Source organism: Castanea sativa, chromosome 1, assembly GCF_040712315.1.
Source record: "Castanea sativa cultivar Marrone di Chiusa Pesio chromosome 1, ASM4071231v1".
Taxonomy (NCBI): domain Eukaryota; kingdom Viridiplantae; phylum Streptophyta; class Magnoliopsida; order Fagales; family Fagaceae; genus Castanea; species Castanea sativa.
Window position 1 is genome coordinate 30551136 of NC_134013.1, and position 20701 is coordinate 30571836.

At 32.5% G+C, this 20701-nt stretch overlaps 2 protein-coding genes across 5 annotated transcripts; both read right to left on the reverse strand.

The window, feature by feature from the left end:
• Window positions 1–418: 418 nt before the first annotated feature.
• Window positions 419–8623, reverse strand: LOC142642063 (uncharacterized). Of its 4 annotated transcripts, none has more exons than XM_075816418.1 (4): window positions 8342–8623; window positions 7736–7803; window positions 4449–4624; window positions 419–4248 (listed from the first exon to the last, which is right to left on the reverse strand). In XM_075816418.1, the coding sequence occupies exons 3-4, from the start codon at window positions 4540–4542 to the stop codon at window positions 611–613; spliced, it is 3732 nt and encodes a 1243-aa protein (XP_075672533.1). In that variant the 5' UTR covers window positions 4543–4624; window positions 7736–7803; window positions 8342–8623; the 3' UTR covers window positions 419–610. The 4 variants fall into 4 exon arrangements, with proteins under 4 accessions (XP_075672533.1, XP_075672547.1, XP_075672539.1 ...); XM_075816432.1 differs by having other exon boundaries at window positions 7731–7803; XM_075816424.1 differs by having other exon boundaries at window positions 7736–7841; window positions 8342–8539.
• A 4764-nt stretch (window positions 8624–13387) lies between these two features.
• On the reverse strand, window positions 13388–15679 carry LOC142624748 (uncharacterized). Its single transcript, XM_075798488.1, has one exon. It carries the CDS (start codon window positions 15677–15679, stop codon window positions 13388–13390), a length of 2292 nt encoding a protein of 763 aa, XP_075654603.1.
• Between the last annotated feature and the right edge of the window lie 5022 nt (window positions 15680–20701).

Sequence of the window (20701 nt, forward strand, 5' to 3'; positions counted from 1 at the left end):
TGTCATTCTGTCCATTGTTGTTTGAAAAGACCTTGTAAATTCTCTTAAAAAATGACGTCATTTTAAAGAATTTTATAAATGTGAAACGACAATTTAAACATAGTGAACTAAAATGATAATTTACCAATCTTGTAGGATGTAAATTGTATTTTTCTTTATATAAATTGTTCTGAAGTTTTTTTCCAAGTCTTCTGAAGATGCTATTAACTTTACTATCATGTTGAATGATTCTTTGTTGTCGGGGAAGTCACCTAGGGTCATACACACCCTACCCCGTTATCACCTCCAAGCAAAAGCCCCTATGGTTTTTAATACTGCCTATAAGAGCCGTTCCTGGATTCAATATAATTCCACGTTTCATTACCTCAAGTTGTAGTTAGTCGAATAGGAAGCAATGGTCTGGAAAGGCTAGATTAGAGAACAAGGAAAGCTAAGTTGGCATCCAAATTTTGTATATGTGCTGACTAATTATGTTTCAAGCATCACCTAAAATGTTTTATCAACACAGTGGCCTGCCTTGTCCAAAAACGAAAAAATGAAAAATAAATAAAAACAATCACGGTGCAAAACTAAAATGGACATACACAGCAATGTAGAATGAACAGGTTACTTAGCTTGCTCTCTGACCTCTAGCAGCCACCTTTGAAAGCATTTCCTTTAGATAGTCATAGCGACTGCGTTGATAATCAATCCACAAACATAGCTGCCTTATGGCCTCCCTCTTCTCCTCTCCAAGACCCAACATACCATCGTCCTTTTCTTTCATCGTCTTTCCTAATTCCGCTACTGTCTTCTCAAGTTCGTTTACTGCTTTACTCAGCTTCTCGTTCTCTGCTTCTTCCTTGCTTGCCTTCACTTCTAGCTTCTCGATCCTCTCTCTTAGCCCTAATTCCTTTTCTTTATTATCTTTCAGCCGCACCACAAGATGCTCTACCTCCTTCATTAGCTGTTCTTTCTCCTTATTTGTCTCCACAACCCAGTTCTTGGAAATGTGAAGTTCATTTGACATTTCCAAGATGCAATTCTCATAATTTTTGTAGTCGTCTTCAAATTTCTGGATCACTGTTTCCATTCCTGTCATGGTACTGTTTATACCCTCTGAGATATCTGTTATCATCCTTTGATGAGCTTCATTGTTAGCAGCAATTATTCCAGACAATCTAGTGATTCTGTCTTCAAGCACTCTCTGTTCTTGCTGGAATTTCAATTCTGTAATTCTGAAAGCTTCTTCCTTCTCAGTTAGTAATTGTTCAGTGACCCGGAGCTTCTGGTTTGACAGGCGGAGCTTAACTTCAATTGTGCGCACATTTTCAACCAAAGTACTGTGTTCCTCTTCTTTTTCTTCAAGGTCTCTTCTAATGTCTTCAACAAGTTGTTCCAACTCTGCCACCTTCTCATCCTTGGATCCCATGTTCTTATGGATTTCCTCTTCTGTTTCTTTAATCTTCTTCTCTGCAACTTTGAGATTTACCTTGCATTCCTGAAGCTGAAATTCAAGCTGTTTGTATTCCTCATTCAGCTTGTTGTATGCATCTTCTTGTTCTTTCAGAATTATCTGATGATCTGTGATGTTGCTTGTTAAGTCAATCTTGTGATTCTCCAGTTGGGTCAGGCTTTCTGAAAGTTCCTGTTTCTCTTTCTTGAACTGCAACTCCATCTCATTTTTCTGGGTCTGCAAGGAATTGAACTCCTGTTGTAGACTGTTAATCTTTGATTCCAGGGCTGTTATTTGAGCAGAAGTGTTGCTCTCTCCACTTTTTAGTTTCTCGTGGAGAGCAGAGAACTCAACCCCTGTATCAGTTAATGTTTTCTCCAGTTCAAAAATTTTGTCCTGTAGCCCTACCTTCTCTTCTATCAATTGACCATTCTCAAGGACTTTAGCACTTATCTGCTTTTCAAGTTCACTTTTCTGGTTGCATATAGAGACCACCTCCAATTCAAGATCCTTCACTTGCGCTGTTAAACTTTCTCTCTCTTGTGAAATTTTCTGTTGCTCCATATCCTTGCTCAAAATCTCTTCTTTCAGATTTTCTATCTGAACCAGGTACTCCGAATTTTCTTGAATTTTTTTCTCAAGTTGCATTTCCAGTTCACTTTTATCGCGATTTAGGGTCCCCAGTTCCTGCTGCAATACATTGACCTGATCCATTAAGCCCTTGACTTGAGATGATGCTTCACCACTTTTACACACAATCTGATCTTCCAATTGAACTTTCTGAGTGCGCAAAGAATCTAAGTCCACTAGCAGATTGTTGATCTGTGCTGTCAATTCTGCTATTCTAGACAAGGATTCACTCTCATTTTCCTCAATTTTCTTCGTGAGAGCAGAAACCGCGTCTTCCCTCTCCTTTGACATCTTTTCAAGTTCTGAAATTCGGGATTGCAGTTCTATATTATCCTCTCCCTGTTGTTTTGCTTCAGCTGCTTTACTTTCTATCTTCTTTTCCATCTCTCTTCTCTGGTCTTGCAACGATTCCAGCTCCAGTTCAAGTTCTGTAACTTGCCCCTCTAATCTCTTTATTTGAGCTGAAGACTCATCTTTATGCACCCCATGCCTCTCAGATAGAGTTGAAAATTCCCTTTCCCTCTCACCCAAATTATCCTTTAACTGACTTGATTCAGCCATGAGTTCTTGTATCATGTTTTGTGCCTGCTGAACCTCATTTGAAAGCTCTGAAACCTTCAGGGTTAGAGATTTGTTCTCTTCCCCAGTGGCTTTCAGAGTGTGGCTTAAGTCTGAAATTTGCTGTTCAGAAGATTCCAGCTGCTGCTTTATATTGCTAAATTCAGTTTCTTTAATCTCAATCTGTACTTCAATATCTCGTTTCTGGTTTTGCAACGACTTCAGCTCCACTTCCAGGCTTCTTACTTGTGCCTCTAATCCATTTACTCGAGCAGATGACTCATTCTCATGCACCTCATGCATATCCTTGAAATTTGAAAGTTCTTTCTCCCTCTGACCCAATTCCTCATTTAACTGATGTGATTCAGCCCTAAGTTCTTCTATTGTGATCTGTGCCTGCTGAATCTGATTTGAGACTTCTGAAACCTTCAAGGTTAGAGATTTGTTCTCTTCCCCAGTGGCTTTCAGAGTGTGGCTTAAGTCTGAAATTTGCTGTTCAGAAGATTCCAGCTGCTGCTTTATATTGTTAAATTCAGTTTCTTTAATCTCAATCTGTACTTCAATATCTCGTTTCTGGTTTTGCAACGACTTCAGCTCCACTTCCAGGCTTCTTACTTGTGCCTCTAATCCATTTACTCGAGCAGATGACTCATTCTCATGCACCTCATGCAAATCCTTGAAATTTGAAAGTTCTTTCTCCCTCTGACCCAATTCCTCCTTTAACTGATGTGATTCAGCCCTAAGTTCTTCTATTGTGATCTGTGCCTGCTGAATCTGATTTGAGACTTCTGAAAATTTCAAGCTTAAAGATTCATTCTCTTCCACGGAAGCTTTCAGATTGTGGCTTAAATCTGACACTTGCTGCTCTGCAGATTCTAGCTGCTGCTTTATATTTGATATTTCCCCTTTAACAGCTTCTAGTTCTTGCTCTAGATTTACTTTTTCATCTTTCAGCTGATCAGCCATGGTTCTTAAGCCTTTTGTAATGTTCTCTCCTTCTTCAATCCTTCTGATGGCAGTCTCTTTCTCTACGATCAAATTATCTTTCTCTCTATTGAGTTCTTCTTCTATCTTACTAGCAGTCCCAAGTTTTTTATTCAGTTCAATATTCTCAACCAAAAGATTCGATTTTTCAGTGTCTAACTTTTGAGCTTCAGTCTTCATATCTTCAATGAATTTGTCTGCTTCTTGTATCTTGCTCAAAGCAGCAAGATATGCTATATTTAGAGCTTCCTTTTCTTCACTTGTAGCCGTCAACTTCCTCTTCAGGTCAGCAATTTCTAGAAGTGCTGCTTCAAGTTCTGTTTTAATGTCATCTCTAATTTTCTGAACTTCTCTTTCCACTTGTCCATTCTTACTGCCTTTGTCCTTCGAGGAATAATCTGATTCTGAGTCTGAGCTAGACGAAGAATTGTCCTCCTTTCCTTGTTTCCCATTAATTTTTTTCTTTAGCTCTCCCGTTAGATGATCATATCGTGCATAGAGTGATTGGTACTGTTGGTGGAAATCCTCAATTAGTTTAGTAAGTGGTTCCTTTTTGGAGTTTCCTTCTGGGGTACCATCTTTTTCTTCAAGATCTTCATCTTTGATAAGCTTCAAGATCTTTTTCACTTTGCCCTCAATTTCTGCATAATCAGGTTATATTTGATTATCAATCAATGTTAATAAGGGGAAGGCCAACAATAAGATGCTAAGGCAAAACATGTAATCATAATTTAACATTGATCTTAAGCCAATTGTTGCCATTAAATTTCACTGCACAAAATACTCTTCGACTACATCTAAAATAGATATGGATTAACATTATCTTGATAAAGAAAATCACCTATTTTATCTCCTTTTAGCTGTTCATCATTTTCTGAATCAAGATGACTCCCAAAAATGGACCTTATAGAATTCCTCAACCGATGTTTTGCCATCTCTTCTTCAGAATTTCAAATTCCCTTAGCAAGTAGGCATCAAGACAATGTAGTCTCCATCTCAATTTCAGAAACTCAAAATCTAAGAAAACAGGAAGAGAAAATATTAACATTGTAAAGCATAATGCTTTCAACATGCTAATATATCCTAGCTGCTAATTTACAATATTAAATTGGTGCAGGTATAAATAGTCATGAGTAAGATAGAGATCATTAAAAACAACTAGATATCAAGATGGACCATTAATAATGAATTAACACAAAATAAAGGTTTGATTCTAGAAGAAGCAATTAATATGAGATCCTATTTAAAATTTCAAAACAAGAATATCTAATAATGTTATCATCAGCAAGATAAAGGTCAGCTTGCAAACAGAAACTGGATAGCAGGATGAACCACTAATAGTGAATTAATGCAAAATAAAGGTTTGATTCTATAGGAAGCAATTTATTATTCTAATTTTCAAAACTAGATTTCTAATACTGTTATCAGTGTCAGCTTACAAACAGAAACTGGATAGTAAGATGGACCATTTTTAGTGAATTAACACAAAATATAGGTTTGATTCAGAAGGAAGCAATTTATATGAGATCCTATCCAAATTTTCAAGACAAGAATATCATATACTGCTGTCATACTCTGGCATTGCATTCACTAGGCATGATTTTCCTACAACAACTATGTGTATTGTGTCCACAGGCGGTGAAATATTCATTGAACTATGAATTGTTATAAAGATTTTAAATTTGGAATACACAAAACCCTATGGTGACTACACCATTTATTCACTTATAAGTTGTTCAGAGAGTAGCTCCTTATGGCAAAAGCAAATCCTCAATTGATAGTATAACTCCATGTCATTAGACAATTGTTGTATCTATGGAATTCTTTTATCACAAACATGATCGGAGCACTTTTCAAAGTAACAAAATTACAAACATAATTTTAATTTTAATCTAAAAGGCCATATTGAGGGCTGAGACACACAACATCAGAGACCTACATAAGAATTTCATTCTCATGATATCACTTGCAATGATATCTGTAAACAGGTCAATGACTTAAAAGTTAAAACGTAATGTATTAGAATGTGCTCACATACCTAGATCTTGACTTAAAACTGGGATACAAATTACTTAATTCCAGGTGTTCTTATTTTCAAATTATGGTGCAACCTGCTGCCTCAAATTTAAAACTAGAGATCTTGCTCTTTGGGGCTCAATGCTAATCTACCACCTCAAAACCAGTTGATATTTTTCTTATATTGGAATACCAATGTCAAGACTTAAGACAACCCTTTTTCTTTTTGGGTTTAAGGTGAGGCTAAAACTAACATCAATCATGGACGGAGTTGTTATACTATATTAATAGGTACTAATTTTAGCAATTTTGTTCAATAAAATTACACTTTGCCCCTCCCTTAATAATGCCATCAATTCTTTTGAGAGTAATGTTATAACTACAAACGATTTTAAAATATTTATGCAAACTATTGAGGTAGCAAATTTTTATTGATTCAAACATTTGCATCACTTTTTACTTATCAATAACCACTCACCACATTAGTAATTTGTAAAAAATTTGTAATTTTAGCATTTTTCACCTTTTAAAGAACATAAAAAATTAATAGATTAAATCTAAAACAAAAGAAAAAAGCCCCAAAAAATTAGCCCAACAACAAAAATTACCAATAATAAAACTAAAAAAATTAAGCCCAATCAATTTATTTTACCTAAACAAACAACTTGGCCATTTAAAAAATTTTAAACAAAAATCCTTAATAGTAAAGCAGCAGACTCAAAGGTCGAAGCCGTTACACACAACTAGCAACAAAGTCGCCCCTCTAATTCCAAGTCCTGCTCCGTCCATGACATCAATTCAGTCATCTTAGGTCTCAGCTGCTGAAGATTTAAGATTTAACAAATATGGATTTATAAATGTGTAAAAGGATAGACCAATACAGCCAAAAGCCATTTGACACCTAATCTTAATTTCAGACGCTGAAAATTAAAGGTTCAATAAATACATGGGCGCATGAATCTTGGATGGCAAGTTGGCAACTGTAGCCGTTAAATAAGTCCATAACTTAAATTCATCACCATTTAATGATACTTGCGATAGAAGGACTACCTAGTACCTATCACAGCAATTGGTGTAGAAACAAGCACCAACTGAACCCAAAAGTAGCATTATGGCTTTCAATTCAATAATAATAGTTATATTCAAATAAAATAACAAGTCAATCCAGAACAGCTTAACGTCTTTAATACCGAGTTTAAACAGCTGCACTAATCTGGTGCCACGTCAGCAATTCTAAGGATTGCCTCAGAAGCCAAATTTGGGATTCAGAAAAGACAGCTATTTATTTCGAGAAATGATATGTCCACAACATTTTCACAACATTTTTACAACAAATCCTAAGTGGCAGGATGTTACTGGTTGTTATTATTGGGGCAAAAAAGTAATCTTAGTGTTAGGTTCAAATTTGAACCAATAACAATTAACCACCTATGATTTGTTGTAAAAATGTTGTAAAAATGTTGTGGACGTACCACCTCTCATTTATTTCAGAGCTGTTACTTTATTATTAGATTTGCCTTTTAAAGATTCTCAAAAAAAAAAAAAAAAAAAGATTTGCCTTTTAAAGACAGATAATTATCACTAATCTATAAATAAAATAAACAAATAAAATTCCCTTATCAAAAATAAATAAATAAATAAACACATAAAAAATTTTGCCACTTTTTTTTTTTTTTGGAATTTTCTGCCACTACTGATATGACATATTTTTAATTGTTGGACTTAGCCGCTTGGATCTGATGCTCCAGTGTACTACACCGTCATAATATTAACATATGTCTACTTTTTGCCATATGTCACTGTTATAACTGATCAGCATACTAGACCCAAGTTTTGCCAGATAAGAAATGTGATGGGTCCGTGTAAAAATAGAATTATTCAAATTAAAATTTGGCTAATTTTGTATCCCTATATCTCTAGACTCTAAGTAACTAATACTATCTTCTATTCTTTTTTTCTCTCAAAAAAAAAAAAATCTTCTATTAATAAAAAAAAAAGTAACAAATAATTTCCAGATTTGAAGCCACGCGATAAAAACTGAAAATAATAAACCATTATTAAGCAATTCAACCTTCTACAAATAAGCCAAAAACAGCTACAAAATTACCTTACCTGCCACAATTTTTTTTTCTTTTCCTTTTCTACTCACTTTCCCTTTCACTCTTCTTCCGCACGCTTCTCTGTTCACAAAACTCAAAATTTTCAATTTTCACCCAAGCTGCAAAGATCGATAAATAAATAAATAAATTTAAATAGCAATCAAAATTTTGAGATTGTAGAACAGATTTAAATATAATCACGAAATTGACTAGAACTTAAACAAACAAAATAAAATGAAAATTTGTATGTTCTTAATCTTAATACAGTTCCTTAAATTCAGATTATATGCGAGATTTTATTATATCGTAAACGAGAACTTGATTAGTAACCAAAGATTCAAAGAAAAAACACAAAGCGCATGCAAATTGAAGCTGGAGAAATCAAAATTTTACCGTACAAGAACTTTGATCTAATCAAATCATTCAAAAAAATAACAACACAAAGAAAAAGAAAAAAAATTTCTCAATTTTCTCTGTAATTGAAGTTACAAAGACTGTTAGTTGGTGGAGTTCTTCACCAAGAGTTCAACTCAGAGATCGAGAAAAATTTTTTTTTTTTTTGAGTTCAAACAAAGAATTCGAATAATAAACAAGAAGCAAAAGAGAAGCAAAAGATCACCTGAAAGTGAGAGAGAATATCCTCAGAGAGACGATCAAAGATACAGAGAAAACGGAGAGAGAGAGAAGGAAGCTCTCTCTCCAATGGGACTATTAGAGAGAGATGTTAATGAAAATGGAATATATAAAAAAGAAAGAAAGAAAATGAGTTGTAATAAGAAGGGATTTTGGGTTTTGTTTGGATTTGAGCGCACAAAGTGACTGGTACAGCGTTTCTAGCTTCAAATTTCAGAAGCTGGAATCTTTGGAGCTTCTTTTTCGTCTTTTGCCCCTCTGTTTATAGGTTTATTGCGTTTGTGCCATTCACCCCGTAGAGCACTCGCGTCGATGCTTATATAATAGAAAAATTACCGCATTTTACCTGATTAATCCCAAAATTTACTCACATCAAGTATTGTGAAGTTGTGTAAAAAACTAAAAATACAGAGTTGTTACACTAACGTACACTGGCAATGTCTATTTTGCTTTTTTGTTTTTGTTTTTTTAAACACATTCCGGGAATAAAGGAAGAAAGTGGACGGTAATTGTTATGTCTGAAGAAATAGAAACAATTAATAAAAATTAATATTTTTAATAAAATATACTGTAAAATAGATAATTTAATATATGACGTTTAGAAAAGTGAGTATGTAAAATAGAAAAAGTAGGTTTCTATACTAAAATAGACATAAATTTTCACATGAGCTAATGCGAATGCTCTATATTTATATTCTAATAATTACGAACAAAGTTTAGTAACAAACTTAGTTGTAACCTAAGACTACAACTCCACTCAATATATTTTTCACACGAGCTAATGCAAATGTTCTATATTTATACTCTAACAATTAAGGACAAAGTTTAGTAACAAACTTGGTTGTAACCTAAGACTACGACTCTACTCAATATGTTTTTATTGGATGTGAATTTTAACAAATCTATTATTGAATTACATTTTCTTTTTATATCTTTCACTCTTGCAAAATTTCAAAAAAATTAGAGATCAATAGCTATGTCATCAATCAAATATTTAAATTTCAAGTTTTTATAATATAAAATAATACATAAAAAATAAGTTTCTAGATTGAAACATAAATAGTATCTGATTGGCAGGAAATTTGTTATGTGCATTAAGAACACATAATTTGGCTGTTAAATTTTAAAAATGACAAAATTTAACTACAAAATTGGTTGTAACTTAAAGTTACAACTTTACCCAATAAAATAAACATCACTATATATTAATCTAATTTTTGAATTGCATGTTCTTTTCGCTTTTAATAAACATATCAAATTTTGTGTCAATTGGATATTATTTACTATATAATCTATAAGTCTATATTTTATGTATAATTTTAAACTACAAAAACTTGTTATTTAAACAATTTATTGATGACATAGTTATTGATATTTAATTTTCTAAAAAAATTGTATGCACTGAGGATATAAGAAGAAGATGTATCAAATTGTGAAAATTGTAGATTTGTCAAAATTCACCTCCAATAAAAATATATTGAGTAAGTTTGTAGCCTTCAACTATAACTAATTTTGTAGATATATTTTTTCCTTTTAAAAATATGTATCCATATTAAATTTTTTAGTAGGAGTTATAGCCTTAGACTGCAATTAAATTTGTAGCCAAACTTTATTAATTAATAAGCCTTTAAAAAAAATTATTGAGTGCTCCCAAATACAATAATGTGGTGCTCATTCTTGAATTTAATTAGTGGAATAGATATGAGAAAATGAAGTAGCATGGCACTGTACTTAATTATATTATTATGTACATTGCTTTTAAGGTAACTCTATCCATTTCATAACCTATTATTCATCTTTTTTTTTATCATTTATGTTAATAGTTTTATAACTTAATTGACACATTTTGATATTCCAAAAGGTAAAGATGTCTAGGGTTTAAATACTCTCTTTTACAGTTATAAAATAATATATTCAAACAAATATTTGAAGGTAACTCTAAATAAAAAAAATTCATCTATTTTCCATGTCACCATCTATGTTAAGAGTTTTGTAACTAAATTGACACATATTTGATGTTCCCAATAAAGATGTATTGGATTCAAATCCTCGTTCTCACAACTATTAAAAAATATTTAAAAAAATAATTATAAATTTCAGTTTATTTATTTTAAAATAGACATATAAGATTTTAAAAACTCCACCAGGAATTTAATTAATGGGATCACTGTTAATATGAGAGAAATGAGCACCACTTAATCGTGCTTTAAAAGTATTTAATAACTACTCATATAAATAGCTAAAAAAATTGAATTTTAATTTAGATTAGTAATATGGCCAAGTGCAATGTATAAATTAATTTAAAAATTAGATGTAAATTAAATATTTTATTCTTGAGAATATGTATATAGATTTTGTGCGTTAGCATTAGCACTAGTGGGGTCAAATTACCATATGGCCAAATTTAACAACCAATATAAGAAAAATAGGCGGCATCAATAGAGCTAAAGGTATAATTTTTTGCTCTTGAGCAACGCACATTCATCTTTAGTTGTGACGGTAGCTCAAATATTATACTTAAAAAATATATTTTATTTGTCATATTATTATTAACTTATTATAATGATTATTTTCTTTTGGTTGTGGTTGTGGTTATGGTTTTTGTTTATCATAGTGGATATATTATTTTATCGTATTTTTTATATTATTTAATATGTTAAATGCTAAAATAAAATCTTTGATGTTGGGTATTTTGTAAAATAGTACGGTAAAATATATAAAATATAGGTCGTTTGATATGGTAGTTTAAGTAATATTTTTCAATTTTTAAACAATATTACACGTATTTTTACACTTTTTTACCTACACATATTTTTTAAAAATATAAATAACGTTATTAAAACAACGTTACCAAATGACCCCAAAATTTTTGGAACCACAATGGGTTTATTTTTGGGTTTATTTGTAGAAAGTGGAATTTGATGAAAATTTTTGTAATTTAGGATACTATTTATTTCAATTTATCATGCGGTACTCGTGGCCCAGTATCTGGTGACAGTGGTGCCAACGAAACGTGGTTCCCGCCTTCGTTGTTTGTCTGGTTCTGAAGTAAGTAGCGTGGATTCTCTGAAACCAATGCAGGGAATGTTGGAATTCATTCCTGCTTTGAAGGGTTGTACGTTTACACCGTAGTTAGCCTGTTTAGAAGGTTTTAGAGAAAATCTAGTTAGACAACCCCTTTTTTGAAAAAAAATTATTTTTATTTTTAAATTCGATGGTTACAAGTTATGACAACGGAGTGAAGATTTGAATTTTCGATGTTTTCATTAAAAATATTAAAAAGTGTCAACAGTTGAGTTACAAGATTTTTGGTTAGTTACATAACTTTTTTTGTGCCACAAGTCCATTTAATATGATGGATTGCAAGTGATGGTAAAAAAGTAGTGAGTTTATATGAAAGTGATAGATCACCAATAATTATCTGCTATATAAAAAAGTTGTGAAGAAATGTGTGATAAAAGTTGTGATCTTAAAACTACTCTAGAGGGCGTAAAAATCATATTGATTAATCCGTTTTTTAACAATGAAAAATGTTTACTATAAAGGTAACAAAAGACCAAACCGTTTATATATATATATATATATTTTTTTTTTTTTTATTTTTTTTTTTTGTTCTCATTCTTGAAAACTCTTTAATGGTGTTTTTAAAATTGTTTTTAAAAATGGAAACCAAACATATCATGTTTCAAAGTTTTTATTTTTTATAATAAATTTGATAAGATTAATTTATTGTTCGTTCCATAATGATTACTCATTTAATATTATACCAAAGCATCAATAAACATCTTTTTGGTTTGATTAAATTTTAGGTCTTCTTTCTCAAAAAAAATTTAGGTCTTTATTTGATGATAAGAAATTTTACTAAAATTTTACTTATAAATTTCAAGATTTATTTTTCCACGTAGGACTAGAATAACTTTGAGTTTTCAATGTCAAAAATATTTTACGTCCACATTGAGCTAAAACCGGTGAGAATACTATATATTAATTAGTACATGTTTAGTGCCTAGAATTATTAAGACAAGCACGCTCAATTTAAAAAGAAGCTTTTTTTTTTCCTCAATTATATTGTGGCGACATAAACCATATAATTGTTAAAACTTTGTTAATTTCATATATAACCATATTATTACTACTAGTAGAGGTACCCTAAAAAAAAGTTGGACATTGTAGAATTTTCCGGTTAAGATATTTATGTTTGGTTCTGAATTGTTGTCAAAAGTTTGGCATTGTTGTACGGAATATGTTTCAAATTCAATTGATGCGATTATCAGATTTAACTTTTAAGTATTAGAAACCATGTGCTTTTTGGGTCCTCTCAATGTCAAAACTCAAAAAACATATCAAGTGGTCACGTTACATGTGACCTTTCAGGCATCTTAACAAATAAGCAATGAATCACGTTACACTTGAATACTATAGAAGAAAATAATTAAACAATAAAGTGATGATTTTATTCCAATTCAGAATTTAACTAAGAGACAGCAAACTAAATTAATAACAATTTATTTGTGAATAATCTAATCATAATCAAGTTACATGTACCCCAAAAGGTATTACGAAGTCAACGAGGGAAAGCTAAGGCTTTGTTTCTTTTTTCTTGGCAAGACAATTGAATTTTTATTTAAATTAAGCTATGAATATGAATACAATGGGGTAAGCTAAGTTGCCACTATGTTTGTGTACTTCGCTGACCGACCTGTCTCGTTGGGAAAAAAATGAAAGGAAAATGAATAAATTAATTTATAATGCTAAATGAAAATGTCATTAACAAGAAATTATTAGGCCCATTCAAATTTCAGAATAGAATTCATTCCCTTATATGTAAAAATGAATGAATTAATTATAATATACAATGCATAAAGATGCCATTAGATGTCATTAGCAAGAAATTATAATAGGATTATTCAAAGTTTGGAACATGATTCGTTCCATTATATGTAATTGTATATATGATGTCATGTGATTTACAATTTTAAATGACGTGACACTGGATACATCTCTAAATATGTAATATGTTAGTGTCGTGTTTCTACTTTTTAATTTGTTGCATCAGTTCCTTAAGATCATCATAGCGGCTACGGTGATAATCAATTAACAAACATAGCTGCCTAATGGCCTCCCTCTTCTCCTCCCCAAGACTAATCAACTCCTCATCTTTCTCTTTAATGTTCTTCTCCAATTTTCCCACCTTCTTTTCAAGTTGGCTTATGGCTGTCATCAAATTTAACTTTTCCCCTCCTTCCTTGCTCAACCGTGCTTCCAATTTCCAAACCCTCTCTCTTAATATAAATTCTTGTTCCTCCTTGTTCTCAAGTTGAGCAGCCAAACAACTTTCATTATGCTTTAGTCTTTTGATTTCATTATTTGTTACTGTGACCCAGTCCTTTGCAAACTGAAGCTCATTTAACATGTTGGTTATACGACTAACAACATTGCTGTTATACTCCTCAAACCTCCTGACCTGTTCTGCTCCACACAATGCATTGTTTGTTGTTTCCAATGTATGACTCATTTTCCTTATCTCAGCTTCATAAGTTGCCACCTTTTCTTCAAGCATTCCAATTTCTTGTTCATATCTATTTTTTGTCATCCTGTAGCTATCTTTGCTTTCACTGTGTAAGCGTTCAATGACCAGGATTCTTTGGTACAAGAGATGGGTTTTATCATCAAGATTCTTGCAGAACGCTTCTGCCAATTCTTCCATCTTCCTTTCTGCAGCTTGTGGAAATAACCTGTTTTTTTGCAAGCAAACTTTAGCTTTTCTATGCTCTCCGTTAGTCTTGTTTTTAGTGCTATTCTTCACAATTCTTTGCCCATCTGCAATCTTTCTTTTCAACTTGATGTTTTGACTTACTTGACTTGGCCTTTTGGATGATTCTTGTTTCTCTCTCTCAATTTGTGGCTCCAACTGGCTTTTCTTGTTCAGCAATGAATCCGAATCTTGTAGCATATTAACCTGTGCTAAATTCATAACTTGAGTAGAAGCTTCATTCTCTTTAATTTCATATTTCTTTTGAAGAGCAGAAAGCTTATCCTCCTTCTCTGTCAATGCTCTCTCTAGTTCAAGATTTCTAGCTTGCAGCCCCTCCTTATCCTCCTCCAACTGATTCATCTCACAAACTTTACTATTTATAAGCTCTTCCAATTCGTTTTTCTGGTTGTGTAGAGACTCCACTTCCAGTTCCAAGTCCTTCACCTGAATGTGAATACCTTCTTTCTCATCCATCATTCTCTTTTCAGCCATGCTCATTTTTACTAATTCATCTTTCAGGGTTTCAATAACAACCGGGTATTTGGATGTTTCTTTGTTTTCTTTCTCCATTTGCCGATCTGATTCAGATTTCTGGTTGTGTAGGGTCTCCAATTCCATCTGCATTGCAGTGACCTGATCCATTAAGCCCTTGACTTGAGCCAATGCTCCATTTCTTTCGCATACCATTTTTTGATTCCTTTCTTCCAGTTCAGCTTTTTGAGCATGAATAGAATTTGCTTCCAGTTGCAAATTGCTAGCCTGAGCCATTATGTCAGCAATTTTAGACATTGAATATTCCTCATTATCTTTGAGTTTCTCCTGGAGACTACATACTTTGTTGTCCTTTTCTTTTAATGACAATTCAAGTTCTGAAATCCGGGCATGCAGTCCAGTATTTTTCTCCTTTTCTTGTTTAGCTTCAGTTGCTTTGCTTTCAATCTGTGCTTCCAAATCTCTTTTCTGGCCACACAAGGATCTCACTTCAACTTTCAAGCCAGTTAACTGGCTCTCCAGCCCCTTTATCCGAGCTGAGGCTTGATTCCCATGAATTTCACGCACCTTTATAATAGCCAAAAGTTCCTTTTCTCTCTTATCCACTTCAATCCTCTCATTTTTGTTGATAATCTCAGCTTCTTGAATCTTGCTCAAGGCTGCCATATAGTCTGAATTTAAAGCTTCCTTTTCTTGACTTGTAGAGGCCAATTTTTGCTTCAGATCAGTAATTTCGAATTCAGCTGTTTCAAGTTCTTTTCTAATTCTGTCTGCCTCCTCCTGACGCTCATTTTCTACTCTGCCATTGCTGCTGTCAAATTCCTCTGAGGAAAAATATTCTGAGTCTGAGCTTGAATTGGAGAAAGAAACTTCATTTTCATTTCCGCCACGACCTACATTACCTGACTCTCTTCTCAGATGATCAAACATGGCATAGAGTGATTGGTACTCTGTGTAAAAGTCCTCAATGAGTCCAACAAGTTCTGACTCCTTTTTTGGGTCCTTATGCTTCCTACCTTTTCTCCCTCGATCTTCACTCTTGATAAGCTTCAAGATCCTTGTCACATGATTATCCATTTCTGCAAGTTAGAGGAAAACGGCAACCAGAAACATGTGATGATGCTTAACTTCAAATTTTATAGCTGACAAATAGAACTCTATAAGTAGCTCACAAGCTCAAAATTTTCACATCACAAAGGTACAAAATTATAGAAATAGAGTTGGACAATGAGACATATCCTTTGCGTATATGGTATCAAGGTTACTACTCACTACTCAGGCAAGATAATAGTAATGGGGCAGTCAACTAAATTGCCCCAGTTGGTTGAAGTTAAGCATAATGTCATGTGTCTCATTAAAATGCATGCTTTGCTCGCCAAACTTTCCTCTTCATAACTGCAAACAGAAATTCAAAGTTTTAGTTTGTATGGATGAGTGAGTTGCACCTGATTTGGTTTTAGATATTTGTTCTGTGTTTTCAGGATCCATGCAGCCTGCAAAGGATTTTCCTTTACTCCCCCAACCCAACCGATGCATTATCATTTCTAGTTTAGACCTTGTAGCAGACTTCCACATGGAAGTGTACTTGTCAAGACAAGGCACTTTCCTTCCTCAGCACCAAAGACCTGAGATCTAGAAGGGGAAAAAAAAGCATTAAAATTAATTATGTTTTTTTAGGATTCAGACATGGGAACTGAAACGTGCACACTTCATTGAACCATTTGATTAGTCTGCAAAACACATACTGCTTGCCTAGTATTTTTTTGATTTTATTTTTAACCCAGCAACAAATGCAGGGAATGGACAAACAGACTGACATTAGAATTATCAAATTTAGCACTACAAGCTGGCAAAGAAAGAATCAAGCAAGAACAGTCCAAGAACATGTTAACTAAAAATAAATTAGTAAAGTTCATTAAGAGGAAAGCTGGCATGCCCATCTGTAATCATGATTTGTAATTAGCGAACAGTTACAATTCTCTACCATGTCAAAATGCACTACTGAAATCCCAAGCAATAAGTCCTGTCTTGATATTTTTTTTGGGTAAGTCTGTCATGATATCATTTTACAAAATTCCTAGCATTAATATGTTGGAAAGGGTCTGTATGCAAAAGGATTTGACTGGAATTGGATAAGGGCCAAATTATTTGTTGAATATAGAACCCAAAGAAAAAGGATAAAGCTAAATGTGATTGTTCCCTGGATACACTGAAGCTTGATAAAAAGGATAAGATAAAATTTACTATTAAGAAGGGAGGTTCAAAGCTTTTTGAATGATATAAAATTACAGCTTCAATTGGTGATCTATATGCCATTTCAGTGGAACACTTTTAACTCAATGATAAGCACTATACACCACCTTGGGAAGGTTCCATACTTCTTAACTACAATTAACAATTATTCCAATAAAGATCAAGGAAAAAAAAAGGAGACATAAGCAAACATATGGTCAAACACAAAGTAAAGCAGGACAAGCAACCTGAAAGCTTATTCATTCCAGTTAGTTCCATGGAGCCCAACATTCCCATTGAGGTCTAAACTTTCATAAGCTTGGGCCCCATGGTTTGTCTCTCTTGACTAAGTAAAACTAAATTTTCATATGGGAAACTAAGAAATTGTAAGAAGGAATCTACACTGTTATGTGGAGAAAAGCCAAGAAAAGGAAGGCCATAATAGAATCTGTCAAAAACATGTCATTCACAAGAAACACTTTTTGTTGCGCTCACCAATAATGATTAAATGAACAAAATCATTATATCACATGGGATTCTTCATGTGACTTGAACCATTCAGTTCATGAATCTAAGGTAAAAATTAAAACAAGAAGTTTGAATATATATATCCATTAATGGCAAAGTCACATTAAAAAGCCATATATAGCAAATGAAACCACAAAACCAAAAATGCACTAGGGTATTAAATGAAAATAGGAGCTAAACATCACCAAAAAAAAAAAAAAGGCTAAATCACAAATAAAACTAGGGGTGTGCGCGGGTCGGATTAAGCGGGTAAACGCCAATATTTCTATCCAATCCGCCACTAGCGGGTTGGGAAAATTTCAATCCACTACCAACCCACCAAAGTTTAAATCCGGTGGATTAGTTACAAATATTGGTGGTTTCAACTCGGCGGGTTAGGCGGGTTGGCATTAACAACATTTTTTTTAAAAAAAATTATCACAAACTTTAATTTTTTATTGTATAATCTCAAAATATAACTAATGCACAAAAAAAAACTAAAGGTGGATTTCATTGAATAATCTCAATTCTAACATAAACATAAGGTCAATGAAAAAAATATATATCATCTCTAGCAAAAGTAAGCTCTGCCTTACAACTTAGGAAATTAAAAATAGTAGGCTATTCCTTACAATTTAGGAAAATTAAATCAACAAACTCAAAATTTTAACATTTCTAAAGTCATATCAAGGATTAAAAACAATTAGACAAAGACAAAGAATTAGATGAACTGTATTCTTATGTAATATATAACATATTTAACTTGAATATACAATGAACCTGCTTGCCAGAATGACTTTACTTGTAATATTATATCACATTTTATAATATATAAATGGATCAAATGGCATAAATTGAAATAAAAAAGACAAAAAATATTTAAACAGTAGAAGACAATAACGCAATTACGTACTTTTGTGATTGTCGGTGAAAAATTGAAATGATAAGAAATAGGCTACAAAAAAGTTTAAAAAGAAAACAAGAAGGGAAAGACAGTGGCTGAAGGTGAAAGCCAAAAATGAAAGGTGAGAAGAAAAAGTGAGACCTAGAGCCACAAAATGTATACTGTACATATGGCTGAAGTAAATGGGATGAGTGGTAGGTAGAGGCGTTTAGAGTTTTAATGTTGACTTTTTAGATTTTGTTTAAGAAAATTTTTGAAGGCTAGTTATGTTTAGGGAATTGATTATTAATTAGTTGTAAAAATTTATTAGGAGAATTGATTAACTTTAAATACTTAACAATCTGAACTAATATTTTTTTATGTATGCATAATTAAGCGGGCAGGTCAGGTTGTAGCGGGTTGGCAATTTTTTAATCCATAACCCAATCCAATCCGCAATTTTGGGGGTCTAACCCGTCCAACCCAAACCGCCTAACTTAATAACCCGTACGGGGGGTGCGGGTCGGGCAAGTTGGCGAGTTAAGCGGATATTTTGCACACCTCTAAACAAAACTGGTTTTTAAAAGTATTACATAGTGACAAGAAATTAAAAATAATAATAACTGGAAATTTATATACAAATATATATATATATATAATTTTTTTTTTGGTAATAACAAATATAATTTTGACAACATAGGAATGAGGAAAACCTAACATTGATAAGAAACGGTGGGTTCTAGTTAGCTCAACTAGTAAAGTCTCTGATGGTTGTATAAGAGATTTGGGGTTCAATTCCCGCCTACACCAAAAACTGATTGGTGTCTTGATCTGATGATAAAAAACTATCATCAGAAGCGGACGTCATAGATTGAAACTCTCTAAAAAAAAATTAACAAGAAACTAAAAAACCATATAACTAGAAATTTGTATACAAATATGATTTTGACAACATAGGCCCACCAAATTAATATATGGTCCATTGGTTGAAATTCCTTCCCTCTCCGTATACAAGACATGCAAGAGGTTTCATATGTCAACTTCAACATAAGATAATAGAACTCCCTGATTCACGACAATTTCTTTAACTAATTCCAACTTTTATTTTTTTTTTTTTTCCTTTTGCTTTTTCGTTTTTTAGTGTTAGCCATCAATTCTTATCGAGGTGTCCACTGGCAGCTTCTCTAAACATTATCTATTGTGCGTTACACTTTGTGTAATTGATGGCTAATTGACAGCTTACATTTTCTCTTCTTCTTTTTTTTTTTTTCTTTTTTTTTAGTTATCCACATATTGCAGCTCACCACCTCTCGTCATGAAACTAAAACCATTAATTGATGTCTTGATATAATGATAACGAGCAATCATTGCATCTCTATTTAGATAGCAATCAATTTTGAAAATTTGATCCATTTTATTATTATGAAATTTTCTTATAGAAACCAGATCCTCGGTTTACACTTTTTGTTAAACAATTAAAAGGTGATCCACATGATGATTTTTTTATTTTAATATTTTTTTTACTTATCTAATTGATTGGTTGAAAAATAGAATCAAAGTTAATCTCCTAGCATTTATAAACAAACAAATGCACCATCAAAGTCTTTTAATTTAATGTTCAAGGTTAGGTTTCTTGGAGATAAGACAGTTTGAGAAAAACTGAAAAAAAAAAGTCATTACCAGGAAAAGAAAGTTTCCAATAATTTTATGAAAACAATTCTAAAAACGAAAGTTCAATAAAGCACGAAAAAAATTTATGCTTAAAAAAAAAAGCATAAAATTCTAAAAAAGCATGAAATTCTAAAAAAGCATATAGCCATACAAAGTGGTTTATACAAATTAGTAAAAAGTAAATAAACGAGATTAAAAAAATTACCTCAGATTTGAACCTAAAACTGTCCCCCCAAGAGATCTGAATTCCGAATCCAATAGAATAAACGAAATAAGAAATAAAAATCTCTTTAATTAATTATAAAACTTATACTTTGATGTCCTTATCTGAAGAAGAAAATTTTGGCGCTTCTTTAGATAAATTACCCTTTGATTTGGTATTATTTACTATAAAAACCAGTGAATCAGTCAGAATCTCAATTTCTCGCCAACTCAGGAGCAAAAAAACGAGATATGTTCAGATGAAATTATTAAAGATACTTGTTTTTGTATGATCATGTGTTGCCACGTGAGCTATTTCCCACGTTTTGTCTGTTACCTTGTACTGGATTTTGTTGGAAATTATCGGGTGTGATAAGTGCAGGAAATGGAGGTTGCGTCCTGGCGAGGTTGTACCTTTGCAACTTAAACCATTTATAATCAAGAGTCAAGACAGTGAAATTCAAACATTTGGTTGCAACTTGCAATGATCGTTTGAAGTACATCCAATATTAGGGCCGGTTTGATAATATTGATTATTTGATAATATTGTTTTAGTAATGTTGTTTGTATTTTTTAAAAATATATGTGGATGAAAAAGTATATGA